General features: G+C 40.3%; 2 protein-coding genes across 10 annotated transcripts; one reads left to right on the top strand and one right to left on the bottom strand.

Annotated features, from left to right (window-relative positions):
- Nucleotides 1-1,350: 1,350 nt before the first annotated feature.
- LOC124135713 (dolichol kinase-like) lies at nucleotides 1,351-26,484 on the bottom strand. Of its 7 annotated transcripts, none has more exons than XR_006861255.2 (16): nucleotides 26,390-26,484; nucleotides 25,605-25,751; nucleotides 25,008-25,089; nucleotides 24,364-24,464; nucleotides 23,478-23,567; nucleotides 9,826-9,999; nucleotides 8,977-9,140; nucleotides 8,478-8,525; nucleotides 7,790-7,987; nucleotides 6,417-6,623; nucleotides 5,818-5,980; nucleotides 5,050-5,148; nucleotides 3,945-4,022; nucleotides 3,290-3,470; nucleotides 2,503-2,609; nucleotides 1,353-1,880 (listed from the first exon to the last, which is right to left on the bottom strand). XR_006861255.2 is itself a non-coding variant. In XM_046501197.2 (15 exons), the coding sequence occupies exons 2-14, from the start codon at nucleotides 25,711-25,713 to the stop codon at nucleotides 3,337-3,339; spliced, it is 1,647 nt and encodes a 548-aa protein (XP_046357153.2). In that variant the 5' UTR covers nucleotides 25,714-25,751; nucleotides 26,390-26,484; the 3' UTR covers nucleotides 1,351-2,609; nucleotides 3,290-3,336. The 7 variants fall into 7 exon arrangements, 5 of the variants coding, with proteins under 5 accessions (XP_046357153.2, XP_046357152.2, XP_046357154.2 ...); XR_006861256.2 differs by having other exon boundaries at nucleotides 1,354-1,880; nucleotides 2,602-2,609; XM_046501197.2 differs by having other exon boundaries at nucleotides 1,351-2,609.
- Nucleotides 12,262-19,622, top strand: LOC124135714. 3 transcript variants are annotated; one of them, XM_046501201.2, is made up of 3 exons: nucleotides 12,262-12,671; nucleotides 15,373-15,438; nucleotides 18,970-19,622. In XM_046501201.2, the coding sequence occupies exons 1-3, from the start codon at nucleotides 12,437-12,439 to the stop codon at nucleotides 19,320-19,322; spliced, it is 654 nt and encodes a 217-aa protein (XP_046357157.1). In that variant the 5' UTR covers nucleotides 12,262-12,436; the 3' UTR covers nucleotides 19,323-19,622. The 3 variants fall into 3 exon arrangements, 2 of the variants coding, with proteins under 2 accessions (XP_046357157.1, XP_046357156.1); XM_046501200.2 differs by having other exon boundaries at nucleotides 12,262-12,689; XR_006861257.2 differs by lacking the exons at nucleotides 12,262-12,671; nucleotides 15,373-15,438 and adding an exon at nucleotides 17,743-17,990 and having other exon boundaries at nucleotides 18,970-19,106.
- Nucleotides 26,485-27,663: the final 1,179 nt, after the last annotated feature.

Genomic DNA, 27,663 nt, shown 5'->3' with positions numbered 1-27,663 from the left:
ACAGAATGGAAATATATATGTAGTCTTCTGATATTATCGAAGATGTGACGAAATGTAACTACTGACCTTTAGACTGCAGTATTTCGGTTTCGATTAAAGAACGATGAATATAGGGAATTGTGTCCGACGTTTGGGTATTTTGAATGTTATATAGCCATATCGACATAGGTATGGTGCCAGTGTCGCAGAATTCCACTCAATCAGAATTCTTCTATGTTATTATTACAAGTTATTACTGTTATACAACCAAAGCAGTTTTGAAATCATATCACTATTTACCACCAAAGGGTTTTCTTGTTGGATCAACGTTGACAGAATCGACAATGATCTCATGACCTTAAACACTGTAGGTTATGTCTGATGCCATGATTGCTGTCAACCTTGGTCCGACATCTACTGATGAACAGCTGTACATGCACAGTTGACGCGTGGTGCAAATGTAGGGATGCTGTAATTGTAATACATGAAGGTGCATTTCAAATAGGGTCACATGATCTTATTTATATATCTGTTTGATGTATGACTTGTTGATACTGAAGTTATTGTCTTGCTGGTTCAAGACTCGACTTTGTAAACTCAAGAGAAGCTATTCTGCAAATAGTTCTTTCTTCATCAATAAACATTAAGAAACAAAAGGCAGCCTTTGTTGTATATGGTGTCGTAGTTTGTGAGTGGAGGGTGTTCTAAATATCTTGTAAAAACTTTCAGCCCATTCTTATAGACTTGACAAAGGGTTCCATCCTACAGGGTAAACACTGTATGCAACCAGGTGTATACTATATTATGTTGTATGAATGTTCAGTATCAGTTACAAAAATACAGTGGTGATTTCAAAAGTCAGAGATGATATTATATTCACCCAGCGGCGACGGTGGTCAAGCTTCCGGGATGGGCCTACGCAGGGAGAATTAGAGGAGATGATTGATCCACACACGAAAGCTGGTCTTGATGTGATAACATAGTGTGAGAGATGCGTAAACACGCTCTTTTCCAACTATATATACAGTCCAACTAGCCACTGGAAACCTATTAGTCTATATACACAGTGCCCTCACCAGTCCAGCGGTACGGGAACATTCCACATGTTTTTATAACATGCTGTCACCGTCCGCAGTACACGGACCGGTTTACACACCACACTAGCATCTAAATATACGAGGGCTGGTCAAAACGTTCTAAGCCTGACTAACTATTGGCCATACAAAGTGTAGTACATTGTTTGAGTAGTTCATTGCAAGTGTATTTGGGTGTTGAGGCCGCTTGTATATTAGTGACAACCAGTTGAACGTAATAGAGGTCCAGACGTGGAAAAGAACGTATATCGGACACTCATCAAGTTTTTTACTTTAGAGAAAAGAAATCCATGACTGCATGTTACAAGTGTATGGGGAAAAATGCCCTAGCTATTACAGTGTTAAACGGCAGCTATGTTTAAGGCTGGGAGTACAAGCCTTGATGATGACCGTAGGTCTTGACGTCCCACACCTTCCATCAATGAAGATTCAATCAAGGAGATATAAAAACTTTTACTGTCAGATAGACGTATTACCATTACTTTACTTGAGGCAGACACAGGTCTAAGCCACGGATCCACAAAACTATTATTCATGAACATTTGCAGATGAATATGATATCTGCTCGTTGGGTGTCAAAGCTTCTAAATTCTCATCGTAAGGGGAAAAAACTGACCTTGCCAGAGAACATGAAGAGCTAATAGAGGTGGATTCCGTCTAATTCAAAAAGAGATTATTAACGGGTGATGAAACATGGGTCTACCACTTTGATCCCGAGTCAAAATGTCAATCCATTGATTGGCACCATTCCACTTCTCCGGTGAAAAAAGTGTATTCTGGGATGCAAAGGGTGTGGTCCTTGTTGACCTAGAAAGTCAAAAGACGTTAAATTACCAGTTGTGTGGGAATATAAAAAAATCTATGGTCCCTCCGATTATGTTTTAAATTATTATGTAGTATATATGAAAATGTTAGAACGTGTGGACCAGACAAGGGTTTAATGTCTGATATGTTTGAATGCAAATAAGGCGTGCGCCAAGGATGTATATTGAGTGTGTTTATATTTTCCTTTTTTATAAATGAAACAGCAGAAATCTATAACAGTTGTACAAACGGTATTCAATTACATCCAGATGTTGTTCCAACTCTTTTTTATTTTATTTGCAGATAATATTATGTTATCAAACACAGCAAAAGCAAATTGGTGTCCGAGAAAATTACTGTGATAAATGGAAACTCACAGTTAAAAGAGTTACGCATTGTTATATGGAACCAAATTTGTAAATAATAGTTAAGGTTGTGTGAATAAGTTGTGTGAATAAAGATACATTGATGTTTTTAGGTTTATCAGCATCATACCTGTCCTCCAGGGTTTCACAAAAGTGGTAAAGGTCTAAGACCTGCATCACTTCAGGCCTTCCTCCCACATGAAGTGGATACACTGTGCTATAATTGGAATACTGCTAAAACACCATTAAACCCATCTCACCCACTCACTCTCTTGCCAACCATTGCCTGAATACCATTCTTGGTGTTCTCCTGCAATGTGGTTGGAATATTGATAATGGTGGAATAGAGCCTCACTCACCCATCTTTCTGTAACATAAAGATGGAAGCATTATTTGAAAATTCAAATTTATTGATCATGTTTAAAATATATGCAACAAGTGTAAATGATCTTTATGGAAGTATGAACAACAGATATCATAAACAGTATACTTGTAACAATGTTGGATTTAATTCAAGAGGGAAAGCCCAGAGGAGTGGGTTGCCAATGATGAAGTTACGACATTGTCATCATCATGACACATGGTGCAGTGTGCTGCATGACATAGGTTTGTTGGTTTGTTTGTTGTTTAACACCGCATTAAGCAGAATTGCAGCTATATGACGGCGGTCTCTAAATAATCAAGTCTGGACCAGACGATCCAGTGATTGACATCCTCAGCAACGATCCACGCAATTGGGATACGATGACATGCATCAACCAAGTCAGCGAGCCTGATCACCCGATCCCGTTACGGCAAGCATGAGTTGCTGAAGACCTATTCTACACCGGATCTTCATGGGTTGCATGACATAGGTGACATCTGGACAAATATTACACAGTTCTGCATGAAAATAATGACAGACATATTGTCATTCTCCATGATAAGAATGAAGAAGTGTACTGTATGCATGGCAATGATGAAATTTGACAAAATGACATTGTCCTCAGGTAAAATAGGTGCATCATCTTTGACAGTAATGACTTTATCTTCAGACAGGAAACACACTGTAGAATACTGTACGACAATGATGACTTGATGCCGTGCTGATTCTGTCATGACACACAGAGCAGAGAATAAGTCAGCAAGGGTAGAACCAGGTTGTCTACTTGCAGTGTAAAAGCTTCATACAGCGAAGACAGGATGACTGGTAGGACAAGAGACAGGCTGAGTGGACTCGACACTCCCCCTGAAAGAGGAACACAGTGGAAACATTTCTATATGGAATGGTTGACAAGCATTAGAACTGGTCAGTATATGGTGATTAAAGCTTCAGTATAGTTAAGTAACAAACCATATAAAGATTGGCCTGTAAGACATCAAACATGAACAAGACCAATTTCAGATGTGGTCAAGGCATAAATGTGACACACAACCAAGTAGTCACACCATCCTGGTGCCATACACAGTTCCGCAATATTTCTGAAGAAGAACTTGACTGAACTGTAATTGTAATAAAGAGTGAAAATAAGGTGAAATTAAGCATCTCATAAATGAATTTTGTTTGAACAATCTGATTAGTCTTGGCAAGATTATTATGTGAAAACAAGGACTCAAGGACACTATTGCTTTGGTAGTTTGACCGGACCGAGGCTGCATGGATTGGGTCCTTGGTTTCACAGCTTGACCTCAACAAGATGTAACTATGTGCATAGTGTCTGACCTGATAGTGTGAGGCAGGCCATGACTAGAGCCTGACTGATGGCACACAAGGCTGTTCCTTCTAGAGACTTGTTACTTTCTGAAAGCAAAGTGTCGGATAGGAATCTGTAGTAACTCACTTCTACAATTCTGTTGAGTCTTTAGTGTTTCATAAGAACTTCAAAATACATTTACTTGCGGATGTAATCCAGAGCTGTTTACACAGCATTTATTTACTGGAGGTTGTAAGCCAGAGCACTTTACACAACATTCGTTTACTGGAGGTTGTAAGCCAGAGCTGTTAACACAACATTCATTTACTGGAGGTTGTAATCCATAGCTGCTTACACAACATTCATTTACTGGAGGTTGTAATCCAGAGCTGCTTACACAACATTCATTTACTGGAGGTTGTAAGCCAGAACTGTTTACACAACATTTGTTTACTGGAGGTTGTAAGCCAGGACTGTTTACACAGCATTCATTTACTGGAGGTTGTAAACCAGAGCTGTTGACACCAACGTGTACTCAGTACTATTGAAGTGTGAACATGACGTGACCCCTGGGCTGTTAGGTATTGAAAAAGGGAGCAAAAGTGTTTGTCTAACTACAGAGTGTTTGCTGAGAAACCAAATTTAGAATCAAAATAATTTTAGATTTAAGAATATGCTTTTTAGTTTTGTCCTTTGATTTGTCTCGGGAAGATTCTGAATCAGTATCAGTGCCACTGATGACATGAAACTGCACTCTCTATCCCCCCATCCCCACTGAGTTACAAAAAAGTATGTTTCACCGGTCCCCCACCCCCGACCACACACACCCTGAATATTCACATATTCATGAATGTATCTTCACAACCACAATGTATTCATACTTAAAACATACCTAAATTGTTCAAATCCATGCCATCAATGATTCCAGGTCACATAACAGTCCCACACATCTGCATAAAGTTTCGGCTGCTTTGGCCAGGTGGTTTCTCAGAGAAGATTGTAATGTTTACAGCTTACACACCATACCATGCTCTCACTTGGACCTCTGATCATTATGGAAAACATAATGTTAAAAATGAGCTGGCTTGTGACTGAATATAGTTTTGTGAAAAAAGGTAGGTAAATATGTGCTACCTGGCCACTTGTGTTGACCTAACAGAACTCCCCCTACAGATGCTGCCGTGTCGCCCACACCAAGGGAGATAACTCCACTGTACATGGGCAGCAGAGCACCTGAAACATAATTGATAGGAATAAGCTTGACGAATAGTCTTCCCTTTGTATACTATTTCCTTCTTACTTAAAGGCAATTAATATCTTCAGCGGAACTGAGGCCAATAACATCGGTGATACTTTCAACAATGAACCAGAGTAAACCCCAAAGAATTGCCTCAGGGTTTAACCTGTGTCAAGCGGACCCCCAAAATATATTGTTTAGGGTCCAGTTGAAATATGGGAGGGTCCAGCCATACAACACAATGACATCGTACGCTTCAAGTTGTTAGATATCATACGGTATAATCTAAACACCGTGACATGACAATAAACTTAGTGTCTTTTATTTACTTGTTTGTTTATTGTTTAATGCCACAGTCAAAATTCCAGCTAAATGACTGCGGCTGGTAAATAATGTCTGGACCAGACAATCCAGTGATTGATATCATGAGCAGTGATCGATGCTGGTGGTGATGATGACATACAGTCAAGCAAGTCACAGAGCCAGATCCATTAAGGCTGCTGGGGACCTATTCTAAACTGGAACAACCACCGGGTTACAGTCTTTTCAAACTATTGATCAAATTGATTAATAAATTTCGATATAAAATCTAGTCCTTTTGTGTGTTTATATATGTAGTGCATAAAGTGTACTGCATGCACATTTATACGTAGCCCTATTCCTACCATTGACCGGCCTGATGCTGGAGATCCAGAGTGGCAGAGACAGGCCCACGAGGAGGTAGATGTGGGTCAGTATCACAGGGCCTTCATCCTTGTCATCGACAAACATCTTGAATGAGCTGTCAATAACCTGCCCCAGAGGAGGAATAGAGTGAACCCTCACAGCCTGGAATGACAGTCCAACATCACAGTGCAAGCTACATCACCATCAGAGGAACACGGAACACTATCCATACAGTCAAATATATATAAAAAAATACTGTTTGTTTTGTATGAAAACATACATGTGTAAATGATGTGTGCTCTTAATCTGGCACTTTTCACTTAATATATGCCTTCAACAAGAAACTACCAGAATGTTGTTTGTGTCCAAATCAGCAGCACTATTACTGGTGTAAGATGATGTTCTGTAAGTAAGACTGGGTCAGTCAATGCACTGGGTGACCGTAGGAGGCATATTCTGTAGTGTTGGGTTCATCATGCAATTGGTAATGTATCAATACACAACACAATACAAATACTGTATTCCTTTAATTGACATCCAGTCCTCAATGGATGGATCTGACACATGTGGAGGGTACAAATAAAGGGAGTGAACTCACTTCAAGCAGCAGCAGGAAGGCTCCAGCACACACAGATGCTAGGTGTAGGAACTCTGCATCCACCAACAGCCCTGGAATGTATACGGCTACTATGACCAGATGGAATGACTTGCGGGTGATGGTGTCTCCCTTTGCACTCGACCCTTGATACAAGCTCAGCACAGCCGCCACAACAGAGCACACCAGCCAGTACAACAGCAGACTCACCTGTAGCAGAACACACAGCTCAGCATATCCACCTGGAGCAGAGAGCTCACTCTGGCACTCAAGTACCCCACTCAGTAAACATCAATCTCGTAGACATCAGATGTCCTACATTGATACCATACCTATCTGCGTGAAGATATGATGAGGTCCTATCAGGTGGACCAGAACTGAACTTGACTACATAATCTAAATGAAGGATGCGTGGATTCTTGAGCCACTCAGATGTCAGCTTACTCCAAATGATTCAGTTTCACCTCTTTACCACCTTGGGCGGGTTGCAGGCGATGAATTGCTTAGAGTACCGGTAAGCAAATTAATCGCTAACCCCTGGTTCTGCATCAGCTCGAAGGGCTTGTACATTCTTCCAAATGAAAGCAAACTCTTCCATTTTGGTTTTAAAACGAAGCGACCTCAGCCAGCATTTGGTGCGATTGCAAGCGGCTAAAAGTTAGAGAGCTGTTGTTAGGCGCTGTACATTGCTTGCAAGTGTTGGCTGTTTGCAAAGCACCCCTTGTTTCTGATATTTCGATTTGTACAAAAGAAAACCCACACAGAACACAAATATATCTTCGATGGTCTCCCTTTGAAATGACGGTGCTTAAATCTTATAGATGAAAGATTTTTCACCAGAAAACAACGTTATCACTATTCCCCACCATAGGGGACTTAGAATTTTGTTTGTTCTTATAGTAGTAAATAACATGGAAGTTATTCAACTTGTCCCCATTGCTGACACTATGCAGGTTGATAAAAACATGTAGCAAGGGCCATAACTCTGTAAAATATGAATTTATGACACCAATTTTCTGACTCATTTAATATCATGACCAGTAAGATCAGTTTGTAAAATTTCATTTCTCTAATAGTTCTTGAGAAAATTTGTCCCCCTTGAGAATCAGACGGACAGAAGGAAGGATGGATGGAAGGACGAACAAACTCCGTCCCTATATCCCCAGCCCCACTTTGATAATAATTGGGGAAATCTTGAAGCAACATTTCATGAACTGTATTTTTAGACATGTTCAGACCTTCAAAATTAACAAGAAGGCAATCTGTGTTCAAAAGAGAAAGGGTTTGGGGTTGATGCACATCTCTTCCTGTAACTGCCAGTGAGTAGGAATTAGAATGTTACTGATGTAAACGACGATCCAACTCCCATCACCTACCCTCTTCGGATGTTTGAATATGCTGGTGAACATCCATGTGACAATGTCCTTCCTGAGGACCAGGTATGATGCAGGGACGACCAACACTGCTGACACGCATGTGAACACCACATAGAACACCCACGGACGTTCTCCACGGACAGTTGCAGGAAGGAGGACGTACATGATGATAATCACAAGTAGAGCAACAAATATAATCTGAAAACAACGCAATGTCCAATTATCATCCTGACAGGGAAAGATTTGTTTGGTAATTAATTCAGGAAAACTGGACTGCCTGTATCTTTATCCAATACTAACCAGGTTGGAGATAGGAGATTATGTTTTTTTCATTTCATGATTCCCCTGTACAAGAAGTCATACATCACATGGCATCACGGTTATCATGGTTGTGTGTATAGATATCTCACCTTATATCGCCGTCTATAAAGCGACCCCACGTATACGACAAACCCCTATACAAACCTTTAAAATCTATGCTAATTTATATACCGAACTTTGATTCACACATGAATCTAACTCTGTTTTTGGTTGTAGAGTATTTAATCCATTTCAATAAAATCAACCTCAAAATAATTAAATTTGAACATTTAAAGTGCTGCATGGCACCACAGGGCCGCTTGACCTCTATGCATATTTTCAGTACATTATTATTCCACTGTATGTGCTTGGAGAAAGGTGAACTTACTGCATGCAAAGAATCTATACTGTATATTTTAAAGTTGATGATGTCTGTCTGCAAAACAAGAACAGAATTGTATGATTCAGCTTCAGTTTCTTTATAATTTATCATCAGTTCATAACATAAATTGCTTAGTTTTCACATATCATTATAACAGATAAAAACTGATAAAAAGGTATTAGGTGAACCTGAGGAACAACTTGCACAAAGTGATCTTAGTGCTAAGACTATTGTGAGACCGTGTTGAAGTGAGTGAGTTACAACAGTCTCATCACTAAGTTTGATTTATGCAATGGGGTCCAGAGCGCTGTTCAACAGCAAGCGATCTTATTGCAACAACTACAGTATGTCCATGTTGAAGTAAGAGAGTTACAATAGTGTTAAGTTTCCGTTGTGAAAGCTGGTCCTTGCATGATAATACTCCAAGCAAAGCAATCAAGCGACTGCTGTAAGTCTATGTTGTAGTAAAGGAGTGAGGACAGCCAACGGGGGACAGACGACTCACAGAGGTATAAACATGCACTGGCTTCCACAGCAGGACTGCCAGGAGCTGGATGCTGCAGGACAACTCTCCCAGGGTGAAGGTCCTGGGGAGGTGGTTTGGAAGATGGAAGATGACAAGAAACACAAGGACGGACAGCACTAGAGCCATCACAGTTGCCATGGTACCTGCAATATCAGGAACAACATCCTGCTTAATGTCACTTGGTATTTACCATTAAGCAGTTCGTACCAATCATACTTATTAAAGAGTAAGGATGTGGCACAAGAATATCGGGATATTCCGTTTGAGATCAGGATCCCATAAATGATATTTTGTGAACGGAATGCATATACCTTTAGATTTCAAACAGTATGGAATCTTTCGAGTGTGATCTGCTGTTCTATGTCTCTTTTAGATGACATAAACTTTTCCATGATGATTACAGCAAAACAACATTCCTAACATGACTGACTTGTATCCTGTAAAAGATCATGCAACAATGTAGCTCAACAAAATGTTCTAAGTTATTCATCGTCTGAAAGTAAGATGCTAAAGGTCATACTTGAGATTCAGGTGAGCTAAAATTGCAAAACAGAGAGAGAGGAAGGATGCAAATCTATATGTTATTTTTTGTTTGTTTGTTGTTCAACGCCACACTCAGCGATATTCCAGCTATATGAGGGCGGTCTGAAAATAATTAAGTCTAGACCAGACCACCCAGTGATTGAAATCATGAGCATCGATCCACGCAATTGGGATACGTTAACATGCATCAACCAAGTCAGCGAGTCTGACTACCCGATCCCGTTAGTCGCCTCTTACCAAGTCTATATGTAGCACAACAAGGTATTAAAATTGAATGCCACACACCTGCCATGACCAACATAACAGAAGATGAAATAGCAGATGCCGTAATGAACACGGACATTGTCCACAAGGAGCAGGTAGAGGGAAGACGGTTACTGCGATCTCTGTTGGTGATGACCGCCAGGGCAGCCATGGAGGACGCCAGGAAGGCACATCCCAACATGGAGTAGGCGTAGTCTACAAAACAAAGCATCGAATTGTTTAATTCTATTGTTGACTTATAACATTGGTTGCAACATAAGTTGTGTTTCGTACACTGAAGTGAGTGAATGTTGTGTAATGCCACAGACAGCAATTTTCAAACTGGAGCAAATACAGAGATCAGTAAATAATTAAGACAAAACAAACCAATGACAGAAAGCATGAGTAACAATCAGGTAAAATGTTTGTTTGTTGTTTAACACCGCACTCAACAATATTCCAGCTATATGGCAGCGGTCAGTAAATAATCAAGTCTGAAACAGACAATCCATTGATTGATAATATGAGTATTGATTTCGGTTCATGTGTTTGATAAAACACTTCCCCTCTGTTTCATCCCATGGATTTGGGTTTCATTAAAAAAAAAAAAACCTGACGTGTTTTATCCTACACACAAACGTTGGTCATTTAGCTGGTGATTCAAGGAAACACCCATTTTGATCTGCACAATAAGTGAGCATTTATATGTTTATAATATGAGAGTGTTTGAATGAGACAAAAATAAATGTCTTTATCTTTATCCCTTACCTAAAACTAGGAACCCCTTACCAAATTATATTATAGGTACCTGCTCCACCAGTTGTAACACTTCTTAATCTTTGATTATAAACCTATTCATTGGGATCGCTATTAAGTAAGAGACTTCTTTCTATAGGCATTAAAACCTATTGTGAGGTTTTACTTTCCAGTCGGGTTAAATCTCATAAACAGGGACGTTGTAATGTCCCCTGGATTTTATATAATATCCCAGGGATTTCATATAATGTCCTGGGTATTTTATTAATTTAACTTCCGTTCAGATTGTAATGAAATGTAAAATCAAATGACAAATGTTTTCTTTATATTCCCGAGGATCGTACTCGCAACCTTCATATCCGTAGCCCAGTGAGTGTACCACGAGGCTACAGAGGCGTTGATAAGCCTCACTGGTTTTTAGAATCTCCTTTTCAAGATCCGTACGCCAGCAACAGATATTTTACGCACGTTTCTTAAGGTTCAGGGAAAGTATGTTCGAAACATAAACATGTTGATAAATGTTGTTTTAAGTTTCTTTTTTCGGAATATAAGCATGGAAAAACACTTTCCCTCGGTTTCGGTAGACAGAGCATGCCCTGGGGGGCGAGAAAAACCGCGGGGGCTTCGCCCCCTTGGTTTTTGCCTCTCCCCAGGGCATGCTCCGTCTACCAAAACCTCGTGAGCGTGTTTTCTCCAATACATAAAGCCTATTAAAAGGGACATACACAAATCCTGGCCTACTCTTAACACAAACACGTCATTCTGAAGTAGAGTTGGGAACTGGTTGCATATTGGATTGGATCGATCATCCAAATTAATCAGCTTAGATCCTTTTGTTGTTTTTCAATGTTAGGTTTAGTGAAACTAGATCACACAAAACAGAAACAAAACAAATACTTACTTCAACAGCAAGAAGACATTATAACTGCATGTATGAATGCAGCGTATTGAAATTGCATTACGTGTTACAGCATTTTGGTTTTGTGACAGAGTATAGCGTTTTATTTCATGTAGGAGCGCGTGTGGGGTGGGGATGGGGTGAGCGCTAACGTGCGTGCGTGCGTGCTTACGTGTACGCGTGCGTGTTGGAGCCTGACCAAGTCATGCATTGAGATGCCTCGAAAGACCACATGCAACGAGGCCAATTCTAACCCGGAATCCCAACGTGTTCTCAATTTAGTTGCCTCTTAGGCCTAGTATTGCGGTGCTGGGGACACATTCTACCTCAGGTCTCGACGGAGATTTACACATACGAAACACATACAACAATAAGGAGTGTATTACCCTGCCCTGCGAAAATAAAGGGTCGTAAAACAAATGGTAATTCCAATTATGAATGACGGCTACAAATAATTATCACAATAAATCGCGACACGAGCTCGCCCCATACGCTTTTGGTACCGCAGTTACCCAGAAAATACGCGGCAAAATGGTGATAATACAAGTAAATGCCGCTACGTCACAATGGCAGCCATAGCCCCCAAATCACACTGAAACAGGACCTCGTCTCCCTGCGGCTATATGTATAATAAGTAGCTTAGTTGTGAGTCTAAGGGCTAGGAGTTGTGTCAAGTCATGGGCCAGTGACCATAACATACATCCATCTGTTACCACTAACAAGTCGTGACAAACACTGCAAGTGATATGGTTAGTTGCGCAACGCTCGCCAAGTCTCTATTACACCAGAGACGTAACGCTGGCGACTCGTAAACACAAACACCGCTAAAACCTGCACCGCGACCGGTTTTGGGTTACTAGTGGTTGTGTTCTGATGCAGTGGAGGGTTGATCGTTCAGCTGACCAGCCCGTGAACCTTGTCTGACCTTGCGCTACATGCACAGTGCATCGCGAATCCTCTTACCTCCAGCCCAAAGCAGACGCAGACGAAAGCAGCACGATGGAGATGGACTTCTTGAAGGATTTCTCCGACAAATGGCAACTTAACAAGAAGACCGTGAAAAGTCTCGAAGGCAACAACATCGTCCTGGAAGAGGATTTTCTGGATTTGTCCGATTCGGACATAGAAAATCTTGGTTTGACCATCGGCCAGAAGAATGCGCTAAAGAGGGGCATATCTATCGTGAGGATGTCAACCACGATGACGCAAGAATGTGGAGAGGACATAGCGCAGCGTGAGTCCCGTGTTCAAGGTCAGATTACGTTGAATTGATCGGTGCTACACTAACCCACTGGTCATATGATGAACCAGACGTAAACGTAATGAAAAATTCCAACTAACTATTTGATGAACCTGACGATAACGTAATGATTTTATTAAGCGTGAAAATTAAAATAATGTTTAACTCCGTCAAAACATGTGTATAACATGTAACAGTCGTACCTTATGTCGAGACACGCAAAATTGCAAACAAAGACAAATTGTAGCATTAAGCTTATACCATGGGGGATCGTTCATATTTAAATAGCTACCCCTCCCCACAAAAAAAGCTGTTGATCCACTTGTTTGATAAGGAGCAGCAATAAAGTAATAAAGAAGTTGAAATCCAAGTCAACTTGTCTTCTGTGATGCCCCAGGGCATGCTCTGTCTACCGAAACTGAGGGAAAGTGTTTTTCCATGCTTATATTCCGAAAAAAGAAACTTAAAACAACATTTATCAACATTTTTATGTTTCGAACATACTTTCCCTGAACCTTAGGAAACGCGGGTAAAATATCTGTTGCTGGCGTACGGATCACGAAATATCGTGATGATAAATTAACGAAGATGGCTGCATGTGTGCTAATGATTATGAAGTGAAAACAAGCCATTCCGTCGATAAGGGATATTACTTACAGTAATGACAAACATTGCAAAGCGTGCTTTTCAAGAAATATCTTTTTTTGCAAATAAACAGTTTTGATCACGTGGTTACAACCAACTGAGGCTTGGCAGTCAGGTGACTGCGAGCGGCTGTCTGCAGCGTACGTACATTATCAGCACGAACTGAAAGTAAAATACGAGCAGATGTTGTATTTAAAGCGCTGTTGACCAAGATCACTGCTAAGTATAACCTCTCGCAGTCATCTGACTGACGATTATCACCCGGATTGGAAAGACGTGATCAAAACCCGATGTTTAACGTTAAGAAAATGGACATTTTGCACATAACTGTGATTACTATATGATAAAATTCGTTCTTGTCGCTATGTGACTGAACTATTGCAGATGCGACGTCAAATGTCCACTCACCCACTCCATATGTAACAAAGATTCTAAAATACAGCTAAAGACGACCATCCAGTAGAATGCGCACGCTATTATGCAATGCCCTCTTGTACAGTATGCATGATCTTTACGAGACGAACATATGCCCCCTTGTACAGTATGCATGACCATTACGTGACGTACATATGCCCCCTTGTACAGTATGCATGACCATTACGTGACGTACATATGCCCCTTGTACAGTAAGCATGACCTTTACGTGACGTACATATGCCCTCTTGTACAGTTTGCATGACCTTTACGTGACGTACATAAGCCCTCTTGTACAGTATGCATGACATTTACGTGACGTACATATGCCCCTTGTACTGTATGCATGACCTTTATGTTACGTACATATGTCCTCTTGTACAGTTTGCATGGCCCTTACGTTACGTACATATGCCCCCTTGTACAGTATGCATGACCTTTACGTGACGTACATATGCCCTCTTGTACAGTATGCATGGCCCTTACGTTATGTACATATGCCCTTTTGTACAGTATGCATGATCTTTACGTGACGGACATATGCCCTCTTGTACAGTATGCATGACCTTTACGTGACGTACATATGCCCCCTTGTACAGTATGCATGACCATTACGTGACGAACATATGCCCCTTGTACAGTAAGCATGACATTTACGTGACGTACATATGCTCTCTTGTACAGTTTGCATGACCTTTACGTGACGTACATATGCCCTCTTGTACAGTATGCATGACATTTACGTGACGTACATATGCCACTTGTACTGTATGCATGACCTTTACGTTACGTACATATGCCCTCTTGTACAGTTTGCATGGCCCTTACGTTACGTACATATGCCCCCTTGTACAGTTTGCATGGCCCTTCCGTTACGTACATATGCCCCCTTATACAGTATGCATGACCTTTACGTGACGTACATATGCCCTCTTGTACAGTATGCATGATCTTTACGTGACGTACATATGCCCTCTTGTACAGTATGCATGACCATTACGTGACGTACATATGCCCCCTTGTACAGTATGCATGACCTTTACGTGACGTACATATGCCCCCTTGTACAGTATGCATGACCTTTACGTGACGTACATATGCCCTCTTGTTCAGTATGCCTGACCTTTACGTGACGTACATATGCCTTCTTGTACAGTATGCATGACCCTTACGTTATGTACATATGCCCTCTTGTACAGTATGCATGATCTTTACGTGACGTACATATGCCCTCTTGTACAGTATGCATGACCTTTACGTGACGTACATATGCCCTCTTGTACAGTATGCATGACCTTTACGTGACGTACATATGCCCTCTTGTACAGTATGCATGGCCCTTACGTTGTGTACATTTGCCCTCTTGTACAGTATGCATGACCTTTACGTACATTTGCCCTCTTGTACAGTATGCATGACCTTCACGTACATATACCCGCTTTATAGAATACATGACCTTGACGTTAAGTACATATGCCCTCTTGAACAACATGCACGGCCCTTACTTTACGTACATATGTCCTCTTGTACAGCATGCATGACCTTTACGTTTGGTACAAAAATAATGTCCTCTTGCCCAGTGCGCATGACCCTTATGCTAGTACAAATGTCCTCTGTAAGCGTCCCTCTGTTACAGATCTGTCCAACAGTCTCGCCAACATGTCCTTCTACTCCTGCATGGCCGAGGACCAGACCGACTCAAGTGAGTACTCCTGCAGTGTGGGCAGATGGAGGTTATGGCAACAGGCAACCGTATCACCAGTCATCAGCCTAATGTTAGATTTAGCATTCATGACGATAACATATAAATAGCCATGTACTTTGTAATTGTGAGTGGTTGTTTGACGCCAGTCTGCAATATACAAGCTTGATCACTTCGGCGTCATGAATAATCGCGTCTCGATCAAGTAAACCAATGGTTAACAGTATGAGCATGGGGCACCGTGGACCTATCCTGTTCCGGGTCACCATGATGGGACATACATACATTCATTTACCATATATAAAAGTATGTTAATAACATAATCATGCCACTTGGTCATTCTTGTCTTAAAAATGTTGAATAAACAACGTGGTGCTAACATTTATTTATAGGCATTTCGGCTGAATAATATAAAGTCTGTATGCAATTGTGAAGAGGCAGCATAATGTCATTGTGATTATTTTCAGTCACTACCTTCCTTCTTTGATAGGCATTTAGAAGTTGGAGACCTAAGTAAGGAAAAGAATTTATGGATGAACAACTTCTTTATACAATTAAGAGCGACGTTTCGGTGTAGGTTCATCACTTGCTTGATAACGGTGTTAGAACCTACACCAAAACGTCGCTCTTAATTGTATAAAGAAGTTGTTCATTCATAATTTTTTATCCTTACTCACTACCTTCCTGGTAATTAAAGACAATAATCAACACTTAATTATTCACCTGTTTTAATGCTGTCTTGGTAATTACAGTCGCAGTACTATCATGATGCAAAATTTTCCAGATTTACAGTTTTTAGTATACTTGATATTTGTAGAAAACACGTGTATTTCTTATCAAACTGGCCAAGGAATTAAAATGAAACAAATGTGCAGTGGTGTGTAACTATATATTTACTTGCGATTCAGTTATTCAACTGGATAATTCTCCGCTAAACTGTGTTTCGATGATACGCCAAGTTTCAATAGACAGTGGGTATTTATGCCCAGAGGCGTCATCCTATAACTGACCATAAAGCGCCCCACACTAAACCAGCGCTGTGCAGTGCATTGTGTCCGTGCGTTTTATTTAAACCCACATTTGGGCAGCTCTTCCATGCAGTAAACTTGTCCATTATCAAATATGGACGAAATTTGTGAAAGAAATATATCATATAAGATAACAGTTGAATAGTTTTAATCTTGGCGATCTTAATTGTGCAAAGGAATTTGATTTCAATTAATTAAAACAAAGTTGTCAAGGACTGTCCAAGACTTACTTGGCATTTCGGCGTCTTTGTAAACCTTTGATTGAATGGTATACAGACGCGGTTGTTTCTTTACTTCAAGAATCAAAAGTTCTTCATTTAGTTGTAATTTTGGCATCGAGTTTAGTTCAATAAAGACCGTATTTGTCAAATGTGGTTTTCTTTTCACCCTGAAATGACATCATAAAATGGGATTTACCAGTGTCATGGAAGCAAGCATATGAAGTTTTTTTCGTGATTGAAAAACATTTATGCCGTCGCGCTGTCGCTGAGCTGCGATAATAAGGGTTGATTATCTTAAAACAACAAGAGCGAATTGTTTGCTGCCGACGCGCTGCACCGAGCTTACAACGCCCTGTTGCAGTGTGGGAAGGCCTTAACACCAAACAGGTCATGTTGACATGTAGATTTCATATGTAGGTTTGGGTGCTATATATGTTGTGACACTCTAGTATCTTGCACGACACATTATAAGTTATCTATTCGATAAAGTCGTTGTGTGACAATACTATCTGGCAAATAGATGTAACATTGCTAATGCGGCATAAAGCAGAATTCACTCACTCGCCGTGTTCCATCACGTGGACTTGACTGATCGCGCGACACAAGCACCTTGATCATTGAACACTCTGAGTTCATAGAGGTCATTCAAAACCATGTGTGGGCCATGGGGAAATGTAAACAGAGACATATGTTTTCATGTTACTGACAAATATGCGTCTTAGCACAGGCGGAATATGTTCATAAACTCTGATTCATGTTTCGTGATACCACCCTTGACTCATGGTGCAATTCGTAAGCCAACAGCCTGAAAACGACATGAAAGGTGGCGTGTTTCTTGTATACTTATCAGATGACCCAACAACCCTGGAGAATTTCGCTCTGCAGCAGTCCCGGGTCTAAAGTCCGTACTGGGGTCACGACCAGGAAATACGTGTGTTGATAAGGTCACGTAAACAGAAGTAAGATGGATGTCCACTGATTGGAATAATATATAATACAATGCTTCAATGATATCAGAAATCAGACTAATAAATGCTGTAAATCGAAAGGTAATGTATTTGGGATTCTTAAAATCAAAACTGCACGTGCTGGATTTGTGCACGCTCTTCACGGGGGCTATAAGTGACGTCACTTGTGGTCACTCCCCGACTGAAATTGACAACCTTGGCATTTGTAAATGCGTGTGGCTCGAAGTTCAGACAATCCTGTCCGGTTAAAACAACTATAAATATCAAGCTAACGTTAACACGCTCAATTCCTTTTCAATCTTCGTGAGCGTAGCCTAAAACAGATTTCAATTAAGGTAAGACTAAAGCATGTATTGTACGTATGCCATTAGGTGCCTGTTCTTAAATCGCAGCATAACGTGTTAATCAATCATTCAATATTGATAAGTATAGTGGCAATTGCTCTGAAAATGTATAACACTTTAATGACGGTCGACGCTGTTGTCAGTGTCCTAATGCCCTCCGTTATCGTGTCAGATTATCTAACACACCTCGCGAATTCCCAAGTCAGCAGGTTTGCAGCAAGATGGATATTGCAGATTCAGAGAGTAAGAAAGATTATCATATATACATTGTAATTTATGTCTGTTTGAAAATAATAATAACGAAATGTATGTTGTACGAAAGTACAACCGCCGGTCCTTATCAACTATCAGACCACACACCTGGATATTTTTCCAACCGAACGTACAACGAGTCATTATCCAACTGTTCTCGATGTTCTACTATCGAACCGGTCGTTATTCAACTATCGAACGCACACATTTTATGTTCTACCATCGAACATAGCACCGGTCGTTATTTAACTATCGGACACACACCTGTCCATGTTCTACCATCGAACATAGCACCGGTCGTTATTCAACTATCGGACACACACCTGTCCATGTTCTACTCTCGAACTTCTGTTCTAGTGTCCGGTCCACGTCCGATAGTAATACTGGGATTTTCTCGCAAACGCGATCGCAGCTATTTGTCTGAGATAATGATACCTAGTTAGTTTAAGTGAGGGAGCCTTCATAATAAGGTCTATCTACACTCAATTTCAACCCAAGTCATGTACGTACGAGCGTATACTTAAAGTCAAACTCGTAACAGTTTTGCTTTCTATCAAACCCTCGGAATTTTGCAATGACCAAGCATACACGTAACTTGTACATGTTATTTAATGAATGAACATAAATGTAAGATATGTAAATCATGTTGCCACGCAGTTTTCATAATAACGTATGACAAAACAATATGTTCTAACAGTAAGACACCATTTTGTTTCAGAACTAATGGAAATGGGTTTTATCAAGAACACCCTCTACCTGGGGCTTCGGTACGTGTTCCTCTTCCTGCTGTTGGGCTACCACACACTGGCCAAACTGTGGAACACCCTATTGGCTCCCTTTGAACCAATCAAAGTTGAGGCCAGGAAGGTCGCACCCCAAGACGTGTCATTTCAAGGCATTGTGGGTACCCTGAAAAGGCTGGTTTTCCTGGCAGTGCTGGTGTGGGCGCACTTGGTCCAGTCCTTCTTGGACAGGGTGATGCAGCCAGTGCACAACATTGCGGAGAACATGTCTGACTTCGTGGAGAGATACGACCCTCACACAACTTCCAGAATGGTAAAAGTGGAGTGAACTCCGCAGGACTGCTACAATTTGTACAGAGACCATGATTTTTGTGATACATCCAGACATGTAAATGTGACTTTGAACAATGTTTTGTGAAATGTTTGACTGTGTTGTCATGATTACATAATCCTGAAACTGGCCAAATTACTGTGTGCCCATTGTCTGTTTACTGTGCACATGGTAAGAAGCTCAAGTTTGTTACAGAATGCAGACAATGTTGTATTTGTTGAATTTGATGAGTGTTGTTTTACACTGTTTCAATGGACTTCAAGTTCTATGTAAACATTAAATTATGTTTTACTTAAAGAAAGTTGTGTTCTCATCTTGTTTTCTATCGTTACATGATGGGTGGGGTGAGGTGAAATGGGGTTTAATGTTGTGTTCAAGATAATTGCACTTATATAGGGACGTGCATGCATGTGTATGTGTGGCTACTTGTACTAGTCCAGACAAATGCTGATTTTATAGTACTAGCCCACTGAGATACCATGCCGCAGTTGAATATAAATACCCCTCTCAGACACAGTATATTGACCCCCAACCAGTCCTTGTTTTATCCCTTCAATTCCGAGTGTCAGGCACTACAACAAGTACCATCCTATAACCTTGCCCTATCAACTACACCATGGAGGCGGGTCGAAAGTATGATGCGGACGGGAACCAACCCCCCGACCTTCTGCTCTCCGGGCAGCACTCTCTTACTAGATCACGGTGGGGAACATGATAGAGATGACACCTTGTAAAGTTTGTGAAGGCAAACTAAAGGATTTATTATGAGTTTAAAGATACATCTATACAGGTTCCTTTCATCTTTGGTGGATAGACGTCCTACAACACAACTTTTGCTGAGACATCAACCAAAAAATAATGCAGGCCACAGTAGGTAATGGGTTTGTATCTGAATAGAGTGAGTGAGTGGCTGGGATGCTGAAGTCTGCATTGCTACAGCTACTGTCATGTTACTCACACTATTAACCATGTTAACCCAGCGTTAGAAATTGGCACTAGTCCTGTAGTCCTTACGAAACTCCCAAATAGTAAAGGTATCCTAAGGACTAGTAGAAATTGGCCCATTTTAAGGGTTTTGCTATATGTTATCATTATAAGGACTAGTGGACAAAAACTGTTAGTTTCTAACCCTGTTAACCACTGGTCTGTATGGCCAAGGGTTGATAGCCTTACATGCTGTCACATGCTGAAGATCAGGGTTAGAATAGGTCTTAAGCAACCATTACTTGCCATAAATGGAGACTACGGGATTGGATGTTCAGACTCGCTGACTTGATTGATGCATGTTATTGTATCCCAAATGTGTGGATCGATGCTCATGATGTGAATTACTGGATTGTCTGACTCAAACTTTATTATTTACAAAACGCAGTCATGTAGCTAGAATATTGCTGAGTGAGGCGTTAAACAACAAAGAAAGATCCTTATATCCATAATATACACATGCACAAAAGTTAAGCACCACCCACCATATTTGTGAGCTGTTACTTTTGGCACTTAATGATGACTATTATAACGAGATGTACGATTGTTATAAGCCGTATATGTAAACCTCATGTGATGCAAAAGTTGTCCCAAAGCAAGTTTATCTTGTGTTCCAAAAGAATATGAGCAGAAAGGAATTTTACCGAAGACCAGAAATTGAAAGATTAGAAAACATTGAAAAACTTTTGTCGTCATGTAACTGTCATGATCTCAGCAGACCATATCAGGTGTCACATAGACACCCTAGGGAATGCAGAGTCTATTGCAAGACAGAAACGTCAGTAACGTGTGTATGATCCACGGACATTGACCACAGCTTCAACCCTACGCCTCATACTCATTACAAGTCGTTGAATGCTTCTCTGAGGCAAACGGATCCATTCTTCATGAAGTGCAGCTTCAAGTCCAGCGAGATTTTGAACTGGGGATTCACAATGTCTGATTTTCCGGCCAAGAATGTCCCAGAGATGCTCAATCGGATTAAGATCCGGACTACAAGCCGGCCAAGGAAGAGTGGCGCAAATAAGCCAAAACTGCCCGAGATCTGTGTGGGCTAGCATTGTCGTCCATGTAAACAGGTCTTGTCTGAAGAGGATGGTTGTCAAAATGAGGGACTACCACTGGACGAAGAACGGCATCTTGGTATTGTTGGCCATTCAGGTTTCCACGAATTGTCACCAGCGGAAGTTTGCAGCCGACGGAAACACAACCCCATATCATGACAGACCCAGTGCCACATGCTAAGGTCTTCTTGATGTTCCTTGGTGCAAAACGAGTGTTACGTGCCTCCAAACACGTACTGACCATCAACAGTTCGTAGCAGCATTCGACACTCGTCAGACCAATGGATCCTTCTCCAGTTGGCCAAGTTCCATTGACTACGGGCACGACATCATATCAGATGATTCCGCATGTGCCTTTCAGTCAGTTGAGGACGTTTTACTGGTCTTCTGGCATTATAACCAGCTGCTCTAAGGCGACGCCTTACGGTCATCGTCGAGAGTCTCTGATGGGTAATCCACTGCAGTCTTATATCTGTTGAAGTGGCAAATGAATTTCGTCTGACTATTCTGAAAAGACGTCTATCCTCTCTGTTAGAGGTCTTCTTTGGCCTACCAGACCTATGCCTGTCATTGACATTGGTTTGACCATGTTTGACAATCAAACGAGTGATAATACTGTGATGACGACCCATTTTTCTTGCAATGGCCCTGCATGACATGCCAGCATTTTTCATGCCTATCACTTGCCTTCTTTCAGCGTTCGTTAACTTTCTCCTGACCATAGCTGATTTTCAACCTCTATTGGAACCCACAGGAGCAAAATGCAACCACGTGTCTGAAACTTGAATTTCACTATTTATAGGGTAGGGGAACTGCAGCAACATGTAAAGCACGCTTTCCTTGTGGTATCTGGACAAATTTGGGTTCATTAAACTATGGAGCCTAATTCAGTCATACATCATCATATTTCGTATTTCTGATTCCCACACGTGAAATCAAGAGACTATGAATATGGTGGCGCTTAACTTTTGTGCATGTGTATACATCAATAATACCCTGGACAGACTTGTCACCAAAACTTTGTATCAAAAGTGCTGTCACCACCTTCCTCATTTCTATCCTTAACTTAGCACAGAATTTCCTGTGCTCATGTGAGTGATTTGATGGCTATTTTTAGCATCATGCCATTGGAATTAGGCTCAACAGAAGGCTATGCTGGAGAATGGGTCCAGGGTACCGTGTTCGACGTAATAAGCGCTCTCAAAATTAGAAATAGGGGACTCTTATTAGAATATTATTTTGGTGAAAAGAAACAGAGCTGAAAGATAAATATCGTGGTTTATGCTGTCAGCCTGAAATGTTTATGTACGACAGATATATTTTTCAAGAATTTAATTGCCCATAATTATAAGTGTGCACAGAACACATGAGTGCGTATTATACGCAAATAAATAACTCTTGTGTACATTGATCAATCGGAAGGGGTGCTAATTGGGATCAACTATCGCCGTGGGCGCTTATTATGTCGAATACGGTATATATAAAAATGTAGAATGGACGCATAATACACTGGATTAAGGAAGATGTGAGTGCATGTAATGTTATCAATCCTTGACCATACAGACCAGTGGTCATATCTTATGAATAACAACCAACATAAGTGAGGTACAATTACTGTGATTGGCTTGTACACAGCATGGAGTTGTCATTCCTGATGATCACATATCCAGGCACCATAACTACAGCCCTTGTGCCTACACAGTACCCATGTACATTGAGAAAATTGCAGGGCACATATCAAAATGATGCACTTGGCTATTTTTCAGTTTTGATTGTTTGTTCATTGTTTAACACCGCATTCAACAATATTCTAGCTATTTAATAGCGGTCTGTAAATAATGAAGTCTGGACCATACAATCCAGTGCCTAACATCATGAGCATCGATATATGCAATAAGGATACGATGATCAATCATGTCAGCGAGCCTGACCACCCGATCCTGTTAGTTGCCTCTTACGACAAGCATAGTTGCCTCTTATGGCAAGCACAGGTTGCTAAAGACCTATTTTAACCCGGATCTTTACAGGTGTAAATAAATAGATATGGAAAGTACTGATTATATGTTCTAACCAGAGAATGTTCTAAATGTTTGCTGTTACCCACGATTATAGACTTGAGCTTTGTGCTGATGATCCAGCCCCCAGATATCCACGATACCGTGCAGTGTCTTGCGATGCTCATCCAACCATTCAACTAAGACATGAATTGAAATAAGATTTATATACAAAGGATAATTACCAAAACAAGCAAACAGAGATAAAGCTTTCAAACGTTTAGGGGATTTCAATGGCCCTACACTAGCATGATTAGCAATGTCGTTTTCACTGTAGAAAGGAAATGTACTCATTAAAAGAATTTGAATACTAAGAGAGCTTATTTGAAGTAGTGAGTAAACAAAATTGTATTTATGCAGCTTTTAGCAATATTCACACAGCAAAAAGATTCATTATGCCCATTTAGAGAATGAAGTGGCAATATTTATGATAGCTTTTAATATCAAAATATTTTATTTCGACATTTACCTAGAGTTGCAGATTAAGACATTGCACATGTCGAGTATTTACTTACAAGTTATCTTTCATAATTGGTATTGATAGTTTTCTTTGGGTATTTTATATATTTTTACACTCTTGGGTCCAGTCTGTTGGGTAATTTTACACAATGAGCAGACATATCTATTAATAATTTTAGCTTAAAATACTGTTTCAGGTGACTTCTAATTTGTGTCTGTGTGCTCCACCAAGAGTATAACTTGTCACTCATAGCGCCTTTTTGATGTTCATGAATATGTGATGTCTCCATTCAATCAATTTTATGCAAATATGCAACTTATCATTCTTATCTGGAACTTTGATTTATTCTAGTATCAAGCTGCTTTGATTACAGAAGGCTGTCGCCAAATCTTTCATAAATTTTGGTCAAGCAGCTAGTGTACAAATTAGATTGTGACCTCAGACAGATGGTGGTATGATGGAGATGCTGTACTCACGCATATCGATGAAGACATTCTGCCTAGCTATGAACACCAGATCAGCTACAACAGTCAATGGGACCAGCATAGAACACAGGTAACCAAGGTCTGCTTTTGATCTGGAAAACGTGACATTTACACAACTCAAAACTACAGCTGTGACTGTTATTTACAACATGTACAGGTAGTTGTCATGGCTTCACTCGTACAAATTAACATGGAGGGCTAACTGGAAAAGTCACACAAATGCATAATCGACATGTTCTACACCCTCAAAAGGTTTTAAGTTCTCACGATACCTCAGAGGTTAACTGGTCGTGCACTTTCTCCCTCTCTATCACACACACAGACACACACACACACAGACATCTATCACTGAAAGGGTTGTTTCACCATGTTTACCACAAATGAAGATCTTGCTTAGAATAGGTGTTCAGCAACCCATGCTTTTCGTTAGATGCGACTAATGGGATCTGGTTATCAGGGTCGCTGACTAAGTTCATGCATGTCATCGTATCCCAATTGCGTAGATCAATGTTTATGATGTCAATCACTGGATTGTTTGGCCCAAACTTGATTATTTACAGACCAGTGTCATATAGCTAGAATACTGCTGCGTGCGGTGATATACAACAAACAAAAAGAACAAACACCATATTTACCTGAACAGTTGTCTGATGTGAGGTTGCTGGTTGTCCAGGTAGGTTTTCAGTGTCAGTGTCAAAAACTGACAACAGAGGCACACTGATAAACAAAATATACTTTAATTATTCACACACAAAATATGCACTGACAAACATTGTAGTGACAAAAATTCTAAAATTAAATCCGCATAAATTTGTTCATATGTTGGAGGCCCAGGTACATAATCAAAGGCTGTATATAATTGAGCCAGATGTTTGACAGTATCATTGCATAAATGAAAACAATCTATCCAGGCGTGATGACGCACAATCACAAAACACACTGTATCTAAATAATAATAATAATAATAACAATAATGATAATAATAATAGGCTATTTATATTTTATTGCCCATATTTCCACACCACACATGCTCAAATCGCTATTATGATCTACATGATCTTCATCATACTCAACTGTGCACTAAATATGTATATGTCAGAAAGCGCATGTTAAATTCCCAATTAAAGTAAGTAAGATCTTGCTAATAAGTCGGTAACAGAATGTTCACAGCATTGTATTTAGTATTTATTTATTTTATGTACCAGGACTATTGTCATCATCATCAACCTTACCTGTGACACATACTGATAATTGTGCACTAAAGGTGTTCCAGGCTGCAAACAGGACAAACACTGTTGTTGCAAGTATCACCAATATCTCAAGCTGTATTCGTGGAGTCATTGCCACCTTCGCCACTGCATCAGGTCTCTCTGTTATTTCTGACCGAACCATAAACATGTTAAATTAGGCATGTAGACAGATGTAGGCCTATCGTCGGATCAAGTCACAGCTTTTCGTATCGATACGTCACACATTTTCGGACGGCCATGTTTATCGCGATTACTCGCGCTATAACGGAGGGTGTAGCATCACACATACGTTGTAAATACTCAGATGATGGCTTGTTTTTACGAGAAAGGTGTCTTCTATAAGTGAATGAGATGTTTACAGTTGTTCCTATGTCTAGAGAGAAAACTACGAATGTTTCTTAAGTGTTCGAAAACAAATAACACGGGGATACTTGATGTGATAGAAATAAATACAAGTAGTTTCTACAGCTCATCTGATTACACTTGAATTGCCTTACACTAACAGTGTTTGAGTGAGTTCTTTTTTATGCATTTCAGTTTTATTACGGTGTGTCAGTTTGATCATTTTGGAGTTGAAGGAAAGCCTTGACCATGTCAACACAAACCCCCTCCGCCCCTTCGTTTTTACAAGTTATATCTGTAAAATATATAAATATATAACACTCGTATATGCTGTAGGATACTTCATGATAGATCGTGGGTACTTTATGGTGTAACTGAGATGCATGTCACTGTCTTCTGCCATTATAATCTGGCGGTAAACTTACATTTGCCGCGAATCGTCCCTACCATCTCTCATTGTCAGCTGATTGTCGTGATAGACGCATAGACGCGGCCATTTTAGAATATTTATGTAAAGCGTGTAAAACTTGTTTTCGTAAATATCTCACTATTACGTAACATGATCATCAACATTCTAATTTTTAAATTTATGCAAATAAATATATTGCGCAGACAAAATTCGTGTCTCCTTGTTTCGTCAATACTATAATTTATACGAAACTGCTGTTTCAAAGTCCGATAACTCTATTATGGCTGAACACGTTTAGTGGTAAAGCAGCCGTCATCTACATAGCCACCCCTTTCGATAAACTCATTCACTACGAGAAGGCAAAAAGATAAACCCGTATTTATCTGTTCATCAGCCCGAATCCAGGCATTATTCCAAAGACGCCCTCTCAATATACCCAATTCTCCGTAGTTGGTGACTCAAAACGAATACTACATGGGTATATATAGTGGAGTGTTTGGAGTTTTACGTTGGTCGACGTCGTCTAGGGCGTGCATGAACGTTTTACGTACAGCTATGTGAATGAACCACGTAATCAGCTGTGGTTTGCTTTTCAAGGTCATCAGTTTGGGAATTGTCATTAACGCCCTTATGATACCAAACGTGAACATTTCCACTAATAATCGTTACTGTCAACTCGGATTGTAATTCACTACAGGGCAGTTTAACTCTTTCAGACCCAATAGCATGTTGATTCAGGTAAATACCAGTGGTGGTTCAATAGTTTCAACGTATTGAAAAACAGTAGCATCTCCCTCATAAGCTTCAGGTTTGTAACAGAATTTTCCTAAATGTTGGTTCGCAGTTCAAATTACAGTCCGATGGAGAACATGAAAACAACGGTCTGATGATTAGATAAACTTGCAAAACAGATGTCTTGCCCAGCGTGTCAGAATAACTGTGATGGCACCTTAACACAAATGACCGAGAGAACAGGTTTCAGGGGTTCTAAATTTTATTATCATTCACATGTTAAACATTATTTTGATAGTGTCTGTACACCCAATCCTAAGTAGTGAAAGCAGTAGACGATCGTGTCCTGTTTGTGTCGTGTCATGTCAGTTAGTCGACAGTTCTGACATCACACTAAGCTGGTTCCCGGCTCCCTATGCGCGTCGTCAAAGTCGTCAACTTGCGCCATTTTATATTCCGGTCACGTGGTCGTACACGGTCACGGTACACGGTACGCATTAGAATACTGGTGCAACTACACCTGTAAACCTCAAAGTTGAAAGTGGTCAAACCTACATA

The sequence above is a fragment of the Haliotis rufescens genome, unplaced genomic scaffold (assembly GCF_023055435.1).
Source record: "Haliotis rufescens isolate VD_foot unplaced genomic scaffold, xgHalRufe1.0.p SCAF_1, whole genome shotgun sequence".
NCBI classification, from domain to species: Eukaryota; Metazoa; Mollusca; class Gastropoda; order Lepetellida; family Haliotidae; genus Haliotis; species Haliotis rufescens.
Note: the sequence above shows the minus strand (reverse complement) of the source record. Positions and strands in the feature narration are given on the sequence as shown.

Excerpts from the sequence above, each read along its gene's own strand:
- LOC124135714 (XM_046501200.2), top strand. The coding sequence starts at position 12,437 with ATGGAGATGGACTTCTTGAAGGATTTCTCCGACAAATGGCAACTTAAC. Across the intron at positions 12,690-15,372 it reads GCGTGAGTCCCGTGTTCAAG|ATCTGTCCAACAGTCTCGCC; the intron begins GTCAGATTACGT and ends CCTCTGTTACAG. Across the intron at positions 15,439-18,969 it reads CGAGGACCAGACCGACTCAA|AACTAATGGAAATGGGTTTT; the intron begins GTGAGTACTCCT and ends ATTTTGTTTCAG.
- LOC124135713 (XM_046501197.2), bottom strand. The coding sequence starts at position 25,713 with ATGACTCCACGAATACAGCTTGAGATATTGGTGATACTTGCAACAACA. Across the intron at positions 23,568-24,363 it reads GAATGTCTTCATCGATATGC|TTGAATGGTTGGATGAGCAT; the intron begins GTGAGTACAGCA and ends TTCATGTCTTAG. Across the intron at positions 4,023-5,049 it reads AGGTCAACACAAGTGGCCAG|AAAGTAACAAGTCTCTAGAA; the intron begins GTAGCACATATT and ends CTTTGCTTTCAG.